Source organism: Clarias gariepinus, chromosome 14 (assembly GCF_024256425.1).
Source record: "Clarias gariepinus isolate MV-2021 ecotype Netherlands chromosome 14, CGAR_prim_01v2, whole genome shotgun sequence".
Lineage (NCBI taxonomy): Eukaryota > Metazoa > Chordata > Actinopteri > Siluriformes > Clariidae > Clarias > Clarias gariepinus.
The window spans coordinates 5104110-5117500 of NC_071113.1; the positions used below are offsets into that span (position 1 = coordinate 5104110).

At 34.3% G+C, this 13391-nt stretch overlaps 1 protein-coding gene across 1 annotated transcript in view; it reads right to left on the minus strand.

Annotated features, from left to right (window-relative positions):
* Nucleotides 1-9722: 9722 nt before the first annotated feature.
* The window catches only part of sstr2a (somatostatin receptor 2a), a 4892-nt gene continuing 1223 nt past the window's right edge, over nucleotides 9723-13391 (minus strand). The window contains exon 2 of the mRNA XM_053512344.1: nucleotides 9723-13391. This exon is cut by the window's right edge and continues 40 nt beyond it. Coding sequence (XP_053368319.1) covers nucleotides 12251-13372 — 1122 coding nt within the window. The 5' untranslated portion in view covers nucleotides 13373-13391 and the 3' untranslated portion in view covers nucleotides 9723-12250.

A 13391-nucleotide genomic window follows, 5' to 3' on the forward strand; every position in this document is an offset into this window, starting at 1 on the left:
AATAGATGTACTGAAGTATGAGGTTATGGGATGAGTTACGCGTATGCCAGATTAAAAAGATGCGTCTTGAGTCTACTTTTAAACTGGGAAACTGTGTCTGAGCCCCGAACACTGTCTGGAAGGCAATTCCAAAGTTTTGGAGCTAAATATAAAAAAGCCCTACCCCCTTTTGTAGATTTTGAAATTCTGGGAACTACCAGAAGTCCAGAGTTTTGTGATCTTAAGGAGCGTGGTGGATTATAGCGTTTTAGAAGACTGGTTAGGTATGTGGGAGCTAAACCATTTAAAGCCTTGTATGTAAGTAATACTATTTTGTAATAAATTCTAAACTGAACAGGTAGCCAGTGCAGGAATGATAATATTGGGGTTATATGATCATATTTTCTGGATCTGGTGAGAACCCTGGCGGCTGCATTTTGGACTAACTGAAGCTTGTTTATTGAGGATGCAGGATAACCACCTAGTAATGCATTACAATAGTCCAGTCTGGAGGTCATGAATGCATGAACTAGCTTTTCTGCATCAGATACGGATAAGATGCTCCTAAGTTTGGCGATATTTCTAAGATGGAAAAAGGCTGGCTTATGATTTTCAAAGGACAAGTTACTGTCTAATATTACGCCCAGGTCTTTTACTGTTGAGCTAGTAGTAACAGTACATCCTTCTAAACGCAGGCTGAATTGTGAAAGCAGTTGTGTGCTGGTTTTTGGGCCGATGAGTAATATCTCTGTCTTGTCTGAGTTTAGTAAAAGGAAGTTATTGGTCATCCAATCTTTTATGTCCTGGACACACTCGGTTAATCTAGACAATTTAGGTATTTTGTCTGGTTTTGTTGAGATATATAATTGGGTATCATCAGCATAACAATGGAAACTAATCCCATGTCTTCTAATGATGTTACCTAGGGGAAGCATGTATATTGAGAACAGCAGAGGTCCTAAAACTGACCCTTGTGGACCCCATATTTCACTGGCATTACACCAGACAGTTCTCCATTTAGGTCTACAAAATGGTATCGATCAGACAGGTATGATCTAAACCATTTTAATGCCTGTCCCTGAATACCTATGTGATTTTGTAAGCGATCTATGAGAATGTTATGATCTATAGTGTCGAATGCAGCACTAAGATCAAGCAAGACTAGAATTGAGGTGCAGCCTTGGTCCGAAGCTAAAAACAAGTCGTTTGCAATCTTAACTAGTGCAGTTTCTGTACTATGATGGGGCCTGAAACCTGATTGAAATTCTTCAAGGATGTTGTTTTCCTGCAAAAATGTGCATATTTGAGCTGATACTACTTTTTCTAATATTTTTGATATAAAGGGGAGGTTTGAAATCGGTCTATAAAGGGGAGGTTTGAAATCGGTCTATTAAAAATTATATCATAATTATCTAGAAGTCTATTATTCTTCTTATTAAACTAAATTAATTTAAGAGAATTTAAAATTGAGGTCATTTCTAGAAGGAAAAGAGGGAAATACAATTGTTCCTTTTTAATTCTAAAATAAAATAATTAACAACAAATTCAAGCTGTTTATTTTCTGCATTTTCATAATTAAAGATTATATCTTTAACAGTAAAGAAGTAGGACACATTAAGATGGTTCAAGAGGTGGTCTTTTAAAAGAATTAAGAATTTTTTTGTTTTCTCACACTCAACAAACAAATGAATCAGCGTTTCATTTAATGTACCACAGAAAGAACATTTATCCTCTACCTCCAAATATTTATATAAAATTGAGTTTACCGGGTAAATTTTGTGGAGAATCTTAAAATGAACATCTTTTATTTTGTTAGAGATGCAGTATTTATTAGGCAAAAGCCAGGCTTTATGCCATTTAATATCTTGAATGTATGGTATCCAATAAAATTTCCCTCCCGGAGTAATTCTTCTTTGAGTTTGAAAGATCCGGTGAATGTGTTTATTGATGCATTTTTTATCAGATATATCATTACCATCCAACATTAATTTAGATTGTCTGAGCTTATGAGAACCATGAACTAGATGACTCTTAATGAGTGTAATTAAACCGGGGCGAATAGCTTTCATTAATAGATTAAATTCTTTAGTAGTAACTGGAAAGCTATAGAGAATCAGGAACTGCTCATATGTCAACAGATTGCCAGATTTGTCAAACAAAGAAAGAATGTTGGAAATGTTATTGTCGAACCATCTAGGGAAAAAAAGAGATTTGTTACGAACCATAATCAGTTCATTGTTCCAAATGAGCATTTTGTGAGGAGAAAAGTTGTGAGAAAACATAGTTTCCAGGCAAGAAGACACTGTTGGTGAAATTTGGACAAATCAACCAGCAATTTAGAAGGGGAATAATTAAATTTTAAGACAAAGGAGAGACCACCTATCATATTAAACATATTATTTGGTATAAAGAACCATAAGAAATTACCTTGTATAAGACATCTTTTAATCCAGTTAATTCTAAAAGTATTGATGGTGTCTGCAAAGTCTAAGAAGTCAAGGCCCCCTTGAGTTTTACAGCCGGAAAGCACATCCGTTTTAAGTTTATGTGGTTTATTTCCCCAAACAAAATCCAAAAAAAGTTTACTAATATCGTTGATACATTTATCATTAACAAAAAGAGAGAGGGATGGGTAAACAAAATGAGAAAGACCATCTGCTTTGGATAAAAGAACTCTACCCACCAAACTCAGATCCCTTTGAAGCCAACTGTTAAAAATGAGTTTTGATTTAACAATCTTATCATTAAAATTTAGATTTTGCCTAGATACACTATTTTTAGTTAATTGAATACCTACAGTAAATATTTAATCGTATGTTTCACCGGGATATTATTGAAATGAGAATCATTACATTCGTAAAGTGGCAATAATTCACATTTGGCGATTTTTAATTTTAGACCAGACGCATCTGAAAATTGTTTTACCAACTTTAAAGCAAAAGTGAATTGGGTTCTGTCTTTTAAAAATAAAGTAGTGTCATCTGCCAGTTGAGCAATCTTTATTTCTCTATCAAAAACAGATATTCCTTTAAACTCTGGATCATGCAAGATACTTAATGAACAGGTTTCAGTGACCAGCAAAAATAAAAAAGGAGAAATTGGGCAGCCCTGTCTCAATCCACGATTAATTTCAAATCTATGGGATGTTTGCTGATTAATTATAACAGAACTATTTATTTCTTTGTAAAACATTCCAATAGTGTCAACAAATGAGTCACCAAAACCAAATAATTTGAGAGCTTGCAGAAGAAATGGAAAAGAAATCGATAGTGTCAAACGCTTTATAGAAATCGAGAAATAGAATTAGAGCATCCGAGTGCACCAAATCAAAATAATCTAAAAGGTCAAGCACCAATCTTATGTTATTCGATATATGTCGATTTTTAAGAAAGCCTAATTGCGTCTCTGAAATAATACTGTCCAAACCCGTTTTTAACCTGTTAGCATAGATAACCGCCAAAATTTTGTAATCAATGGTCAAAAGTGTAATAAGTCGCCAATTTTCAATTAAAAGTGAATCTTTTTTAGGTTTTGGAATAAGAGAAATAATTCCCTGTTTCATTGTAGTTATCATTTCTTTCTGTTCTATACATTCATTATACATACCAAATAATGGGTCTTTAATGTATTCCCAAAAATGGAGATAAAATTCTACTGAAAGCCCATCGAGACCAGGAGATTTACCTTTCTTCATTGAGAATAAAACTTTCCTAACTTCACCAATTGTTATATTAGAATCACAGGTTGTCTTATAACTGTTGTTAATTACAGGAATACATTTTTTAACTTTGTCAATAAAGAAATTACAATTACTTTGAATGAAATTGGAGGAATAAAGATTACCATAATATTGAGAGATAAAGTTGGAAATTAGAATAGGGGCATTGCAGATTACTTCTTTAATCTTAAGGGACGATAAGGCATTACGTAACCCATTTCGCTTTTCCAAGGTGTCAGGGACTGCCCCTAGAGGGCACTGTGGCCGTGTTTGTAGTCTTGTGAGAAGACCCAGTTTCCCAGAAGGCACCTCGGTCAGGTGATGACGAAGCTTCACGTTAAAAAAAAGTTGTTAGTTCTGGGAAACTGGGTCGAGCATTAAGACTGTCTAGTGGGCATTTGTTTTGTTTATTAGGAATTTATGTTTAAACTGGCTCTGAAGGCTTGGGCTCTGTTATATTTAAGTTATGTTTTGTTCTAAGCCTGGGTGTGCGTGTGTCGCTCGTAGGAGCAGAAGTGTGTGGGATGTCGCTCATAGGAGCGCAAGAGTGTGTACCAGGCTTGGAAGTCTCTATGTATGTTAAGTCAGGCAGTCTCTGTGTATGTTAAGTCAGGCAGTCTCTGTGTATGTTAAGTCAGGCAGTCTCTGTGCACTGTGTGTTTAAACAACCTGAGTAAGTGTGTGAAGTTCAGAGAGCCTATGTGTTTGTTAAGCCTCCGTAGCCGGTATTTTGGTTGTTTAGTTTTGGGGAAGTTTTGTTTTAGTTGTCAATAAAAGACTATGGTTATCTGACAATAACCCTCTGCGTTTATGCCTGCCCTTTATCCGCCCACGGCGATGTAACATCATGACATAAGGAGAAAAAATACTTTGAATTTTTTTCACCTTCCTCTAGCCATTTTGCCCTTGATCTTATAAAAGCACCTTTCGCCATGTCCATATAATACTCATCGAGTTGTAAACTAAAATCTTTCCTTTTCAATTCGTCTTCTTCTGTAATATTCTCTTTTGCAGATAACCTATCTAGTTTCTGTATAAGTTTAGTTACTGTTGCATTTCTACTAGTTTTAATTAACTTACTTCTCATAATTGCAATATTTCTAACTATATTTGAAGAACTTCCATTTTTGTTTACAACTTCTATTTAAATCAGTAAATTTACAACTTCTATTTAAATCAGTAAATATTTCACTAATAAGATTTTTTATACTAATATTAAAGTATTTATTATTTAACAAAGAGTTGTTTATTTTCCAGTATCCTCTTAGAGTGGAATTATTAGAACGAGCACCAAGTTTAATCGATATCTGTTTATGATCAGAGAGGGAAGCAGACGAGTATGAAATATTTTGAACAAAGTGTAAAGCTGATTGAGATATTAGGAACAAATCAATTCTTGATCTAAGAGTTTGGTTGCTATTTGACCAGCTGAATTCTCTTAAAGTAGGATGAAAATCAAATTGTGCAACATTAAATCCTGGGTATTCCTAGAAGGAAATCTATCAAGATTGACATCCAAACATTCATTAAAATTACCACCCAAAATAATATAAGATTCCTTATATTTGTTATGTAACCTTTTAACATTTGTGGAGATGTGAGCAAATAAAGCCCTATTGCAAGAGTAAGAGTTATATCCATACACATTACATAATATAAGAAAAACATTATCTTGTTTGATGACAATAATCGACCATCTACCCTTGTCTGATTTGACCATCTCAAGTACTTCCCCTTTAAATTTGTGTAAGAGAATAGCCACCCCGGCTGAATGGTTACTGCCATGGCAATAGTATATCAAGTTACCCCATTGATTTCTTCAAATTTTAGTGTCTGAATCACTTAAATGTGTCTCCTGAACCAATATAATGTCAGCATCACTTCTTTTGCAAAAAAGAAATAAGGCCTTCCTTTTTACACTATCACGTATACCTCTCACATTTACAGACAAGGAACTTAAGAAACAAACCATAACAGTAATAAACAAAAAAAAAAAACTAAAAGCTTAGAAATGTAAGAAAACTCACCCACTGAAGGAGGTGGAAACAACCATACGAATTATGACAGTATGTAAGATAATTAAAATTAAAGGCTCCTTATGTTCCAAACTCTATAGGAAAATAACTAGTATGAACATAAGGGTAGTAAGGACAACAAAATTGAATACACATTACATTTTAACTTTATATATATATATATATTTATACATATATATATATATATATATATATATATATATATATATATATCCCCCTTATAAGGATGGCAAAGAAGACTTCAGTAATGACGTCATGACAATTCTTGTCCGTGGAAACAGAGATAAGGAGCCATACCCATTAAAGCAAGGTCTGAACAAAATGTGAAATAGTTCTTTTGATCGTGTAAAGCTGCTTTGCAGCAATGAAAATTGCTAAAAGCGCTATACAAATAATTTGTATATAAATTATATAAAATAAATTAAATTGAATTGAATTGAAAATACTGCCAAAGCATGTGCTCTTCTGATGGGACTGAGTCATGCCTTAAATCTACAGGATCCATCAACTTTGAAATACACTTTCAACTGGTAGAGAGCATGCCAAAATGCATGAAAGCTATAATAGCAAATCGGGGTTATTATTCTACCAAATAGTGATTTCTTGATGTTATTTAGCCAAAGCATTAACAATTTGTTTACAGATTATTTGCATTTTATTTTATTTAAGTTATTAAAGGTCTGCAAATACTGCATGATCTTGGGTCATTTCGATGTGTTGTGATGTAATTTCCCTTAAATATACACTTTAAATAACAATAGTTATATTACTTTAGGAGAAATATTGTCAGCAGTTCACCAATTTTTTTTTAAATCAAAACTGTTCATGAGAAACTAATTACACTGAAGTGGTCTCTTATTTTTTTCAGAGCTGTATATAAAATAGCTTATATTTATAAAATTATTTAAAAATTATTATCCTTATTATTAGGAATTACGAGGTCACTGTAATTAGGGAATACCGTTGCACTGAAGAAGTGTACTTGGTCTGCAACAGTGTTTTTTTATGCCATTCTGTTGCCATCACCTCCTCAGCTAATTAAAAAACCCTGGTTTGAATGTGTGAGCATTCCCAATGTCCTATTCAACTATTTCTACAACTTTCTACCTTTTTTCATATGCCTATGACCTATAAGGTTCATTTCTAAACTTGATTTTTAATTTTATAATGAAACCCACCCAATGTGCCTTCTATCGTAATTGTGCTTTAATAATATCTAAAGTTCCCATGACTGTAAAAGTTAAAATGACCATCATTTAGAGTAGAGCCAACAAAGAGACAAGAAAAGTGACAAGAAAAGTGACCCAACAAAAGTGTCCCAACACAATTGGGCGCTCTCACAGTAGTGCAAACATGGTATAGTTCCCTCTAAGATCCTCTGGGATTTGTCTATCATTTGTTAATTTCACCCATTTAATCCAAAATAAATAAAATTTATATTACAATTGTAATATGCTTAGCTGCACTTTCTTTAAGGCATCTAGTGCAAAACAAGTAGAAAAATATTTTTTTAATTTTGATTTTAAAAAACTTTCTAAAAGAAGCCAATTCTGAATATAGTACAATATGTCCAAATCAATAAACAATACGAACAAACAAGGTTAAATAAGAAGACTAGAATATAAATGTTGTTATAACCATTATAGTGGTTATTATGTTTATACATTATTGTTGTTATTATGTTATATATAAATTATTTTCAGCATACTAGCACATAATCATTATGCTAATTTATGGGTGACCTACATCAGGCTTACATCCTGAGATAGACATAATACACAATTTAAAAAATAAAATTCTAAATTGTTTAAAGAGTTAGGGTTTGATTAATATTTGCAGTTGGATTAATAAATCTGACTTTTAAAATTTAAGAAACAAAACTAATTCGAATGTTTTTTCCTTAAAAAAAAAAACATGTACAAAAACAACAACAACAATAATAATTATAAAATCAGGGGAAGAGCCAACATTGCCTTAAATCTGTCAATAGGCGGCAGCATTTAGTTACCTTTAAAACAGTCACAAGCGAAGAAAAAAGTTCTGGAGAACAGATCCATAACAAGTGTCTTTGCGTGTTCACAGATATTTGCTTATCATCACAAGAATTAAAATAGTCAATACCGGCAAGCATTTTAAAATAAAGAAAGTTTGCATTGTTTTTCTCAATGTATATTTTTATTAACATTATAAATGAATAAATAAATAAATCAATAAAGTAAAATCTTGAACAGCTGTTTCTAAAAAACATCTAACACTATCTTTATTATTTGAAATCTAAAGACAGAGAACTGATATTGATAACTATTATGGTTTTTCAGTTGATTTAACTTTTGGTTGCATGTAGCCACGTTTTATTTCTTACCTTTTGTTTGGCTAGGAAATTTGATATATCACCCTTTTAAATGTTTAAACAGTATTAACAAAAAAATATACATAAAAATGTTGCAAATGCTAATTTTTGGAATAATTTTGAAATTCTCATTAAAATTTTTATCTAAAAAAAAAATAGATGATTTTTAAATGTCTTTTACATGCCCTGTCTATGAGTCAGACTTAAATAAAAAATAAAATTAGTTTTTCCCATTTTCTTCTTTTGTCATATGCCTTTTTTTTGTCAAAAAACTATCTTGTCTACTGTATCATTATAGCTAAATATAACACATGAAGTCTCAATTACTAAGATTTCACCAACACTCCTGGTTCAAAGATCTTTCCAACTTGCACTTTAGTTCTTCAAGATTTTACCAGGACATTTTACAATAGATTATGTTCTTTGTAGTAATCGATGTCGATGGCACAGACGTTTGGTCAAACATATAAAAACACTATCTTTTTCTGTTAATACACAAAGACCTTTCTGACAGACATTGTGTTTATGTGTTTAACTGTCTCTCCTGGTGCCAGAAAAGCTTATCAAAGCACAGCAGACAAACTGAGCAACTTGCTTATTTAACTATGCGCTTATTTTTTCTCTCTCAGGTCAATGTCTATTTTAACATTTATTTTATACATACACACTTTCAGGGACTGGCAAATTTCTCATATAACCCAATTGGATATTTACTTACTAGATAGATAATGATTCAACCCACAATGCCACAAAGAGACTTGAAATCTGTTGAATGCTTGTTTTCTTAACTGAAAATTGTATGGGGAAAAAAAGTCTGCCTTTTGTCTTTTTTTCTCATTGCTGCGGCCACAATTGTATTACACCCTCTATTAGCTTACCACTTAATTTCATTCTGCCATCAACTGAACTAACATATATACTAACTGATATTTGCTCTTGATTTAAAGATTTTTTGGCAAACAGCTTCCTCCCTACTATGCCCTTGTGAGGTTGTATATACATAAAAAACATGGATAAATGTGAGAAGCAAACACCATTTAAAAATTAATACAATGTACTTACTCACTTACTCACTCATCTTCTATATTGCTTTATCCTGTATTCAGGGTCGCGGGGACCTGGAGCCTATCCCAGGAGACTTAGGGCACGAGGCAGGGTACACCCTGGACAGGGTGCCAATCCATCACAGGGAACACACACACACACTTATTCACACACTACGGGCAATTTGGGAACGCCAATTAGCCTAACCTGCACAACTTTGGACTATGGGAGGAAACCGGAGTACCCGGAGGAAACCCACCAAGCACAGGAAGAACAGGCAAACTCCATGCACACAGAGATGGGAATTGAGCCTGGCCAGGATTCGAACCTGGACCCTGGAGGTGCAAGGTGACAGTGCTAAACACTTGAATACAATGTAATGTAATTTAATTTAGTTTAAATTTATTAAATATAGTTAAACCTTGGATTGTGAGCATGATTAGTTTCAGAAACCTGCTTGTAATCCAAGGCACTCATATATCAAAGCTAATTTCCCCATTAGAAATGATGGAAACTCTGATAATTGGCTCCACAACCCCAAAATATTTATATAATAATGATTCATACAAAATATAAATTAAAAAAAATTTGCACTTTACATTTTACCTTTTACAATTTTACCTTTGAAAAGAATTATGGCTGGTGTAAGAAGAGAGAGAGGAGAGGAAGAGGAAGGGAGGTTATTGTGTAGGACAATTTTTACACACACACACTAACGGAAACACTACTCTCTGTCTGGTCACTGGAATCTTCTGTGTGACATTAGCAAGGAACCTCTCTAATGACACATGGTTTTTGCCTCCTTTTGAGGATTTTAAAGAAATTTGATTTTGCATTGTCGTTAAACAGAATCATTTCAGATTCACCTTGTAAAAAAAAAAAGTGTTTTATGACAGACACAGCTGCTGGTCTATAGACTTAACAACCATCGTCAAAAAGAAAGTCTTTTCTGCTCCCCAGAAAATCCTTTTAAACATTTTTTTGTTTTTGTCAATTTCATACACTTTCCCCTCTTTATGAACAAGATTTGGTACTTTATAAAAGCTCTTTGTGCTTTTTCTTAGTTGATAAATTTATGCAACTGTACCCCAGGTAAATAACAGTAATTTTAAGATTCGTGATTGTAAAAAAAAAAACTTCCAGCCCTCTATCTGCAGTTTACATGTTTGTCATATGAATATAAATGATGTGCAAACCATAATATTTAATCAATTTAATGACTTTTTGACATTATCATGTCAGTCAAAGACATATAAAGTATACTTTCAGTTTATTTTAAGACACAGGTTCTATTCTTTAATACGAACCAAGAGGTGACCAATTCTCGAAGAACCTCTGGAACATGTGATTTGTTTGATTTATTGGTCACAGGTTATTCAGCATGATTGACAACAATCAATTGTTAAATGAAAGATTTACTGTTCTGTCACTGTCTTTCTGAAGATTCTTACTCATCCAGGTGAGGTTATGACTCAATTTCCGGATGACCTGTCACTGATTACCTAAATATTAACAATTTAATAGTTTACAAATGCTCACTAATTTAACAGTACAGCAGCATCAGTGACTTTTTAAAGCAAATTGCAATATATATGACTCAAAGATCCATGTGGAATGATTTTCCATATAATATAGAAATGAAAATTGTTTGATAAAAGGCTAACACTATTTTGCATAAGGTTGTTTAGTTTTTGGAGTAATTTTGATGAGTAATTTCTGTAATTTACAGATTAATGAGTAATAACATTTTAATTTTATTACTTAAGTTTATTTCACATAATAAAGATTGCTTGCAACCTATCTTGATGGTATTCATATTCTATTCAGATATTTTGCTTATTGATATGTCTCGACAACAATGTTTCATTTTACATGTCTGTCCTTCTAGCGCTCCTTCTGCAGTAAGAGTTTTTGCAAGTCAAAACTGTGTTGAGCTATTTTCTGTTTACCTTATGAGGACAATGACCGTTTCTTAGGCAATAGATCTGAACAAACAGTTTTGGCTGTTGCACACAGGAACACAAAGCACACAAATGTGATTATCTACATCAATTGAATGGTATTCTTAATGTTTCTTTATGGTTGTAATAAAAACCTAAACTTGCCTCTTTTTGATAGATCATTCATGTCTCCCCACAATTTATTTACAAATCTGTGCAAAGAGGGTGTAATAATTCTCACCTACCTTTATACAGTTGAACCTTGGATTGCGAGTACCTTGGTCTGCAAGTGTTTTGTTTTACAATTTGCAAAAATTTAAAATAAATTTTAACTCAGTAAATGAGCAAGGTCTTGAAATACGAGCAGTATTGTGCGTAATCATGTTCCATGATCGGTCTCAGTGCACGTGCGTCAATTGTATAGTCAACATCTGTGCGTGCATATACTGTTTACTATAACACTGTGACCATGTGTGCATGTATAGCATTTTTTATTTTGTGTTTCTATGTGTGTGTGTGTGTGTGTGTGCACGCTTGTGTGAGTGAGAGTCGGTAAACTGGAGTGTGTCCACATGTGTGTGTTTGTGTGTAAAAGTCATCCTACACAGCAGCCCCCTTCCTCCTCTTCTCCTCACTCTGGCTCTGGGTGCAATCTGGTGTGGGTATGAGTGTCATGTGTCTGTGTGTGTATGAGTGAGAGTCTCCATCAATAAATTGGTGTGTGTGTGTGTGCGTGCTGGTGTGTGTGAAAGTCGTCCTACACAGTAGACCACCCCCCTTCCCCCTTCTCTCCTCTCTCTCATAAAGTGCAGGTTAATTTGTTTTATTTTTACTTTATATTTTGCATTAATTATTTTTATATGAATATTTTTGGGTTGTGGAACAAATCATCAGAGTTTTTTATTATTTCTTATGTGGGAATTCACTTTGATATACAAGTGCTATGATATACAAGCACACTTCTGGAACAAATTATGCTCATAATCCAAGGTTCCACTGTAGTTAATAAAATAAACAGACTTTGGCATTAAATTAACAGATTTTAACATGTTACATATAGATAAACCATTCCAGTGCACTTTATTTGGTCGCTCAGCTGTGGTCTAAATCTGATAGAGTAAAATCTCTGATACTGTGGAGAGTTGTATATTAAGTTTAGGTTTAACAGATCTCCTGGCCATTCCTAAATACTTGTCTGTAGATCACCATTAAGCAGAGCAGCATTTTGAGTCTCTGTGATGATGTCATTGACCATCCGTGTCCTGTCCTGCCGACTGTCACTACGTTCAATTTCATCCAGACCTCCCACCCTTTTGAGGCAAAGAACATTCTGGAAGCTCTTCTTGAAGTTATCCGATAAAAATGCGTAAAGAAAAGGGTTGGCGCAACTGTTGGCGTATCCCAATACCACTACAAAATCGAATGTGCTTTTTAGCACTGGTGTAGCGGTGAGCGTGCCAGTCACAGATGCCACATTAAACATGTAGAACGGTAGCCAGCAGAGCACAAACACAACCACCACAATAGATACCATGCGTGTCACTTTGCGCTCAGAACGCTTTCGTTTGCTGGAGCAAACCCTCATACTAGAGGACTTTACCTTGATCACAATCAGCAGGTAACACAGGCAAATAACAATAAGTGGCAGGAAGAATCCCAAGAAAAAAGTATAGAAGATAAAGGCAGTGTAGTAGGCATTTTGAGGTTCTGGCCACAGCATAGTGCATGTCTGTGCTTCATTCTTATTAGTGTTAAGGCCACTGAAGATCATAATGGGCAGATTAACCAGCAATGACACCCCCCACATGGCAAGACTGATAGTTTTGGCCACTCGTGGTTTGCGCCATTTAGTGGACTTGATTGGCTGCACCACTGCAAGATATCGGTCAATGCTCATCACAGTCAGGAGAAAAATGCTGGTGAACTGGTTCAACGAGTCTATGGTTAGGACAATACGACAAATAGCAGCACCAAAAGGCCAATGAAGCAATGCTAGCTGAATTGCAATAAAAGGCAAGGTAAGCATGCACAGCACATCTGCAACAGCCAGGTTAAGGATGTAGATGTTGGTGACAGTCTTCATTTTAGCATAGCGAAGAATCACATACATGACCAGTGCATTGCCACAAAGTCCAACAGCACAGACCACAAAGTACACAAATGCGATAACCACAGAGTTTGTCTGGTCAAAGGCAGGGTGAGAATCAGACTCATTTCCTTGGAAGAAGCCATCATAAAAAGGGGGATCAGGAAAGGAAAGGTTGGGGGGAGCAGGTAGTAATGTCCATGACTCCATTTTTACCATGTGCCAGTTCAGAAACGTT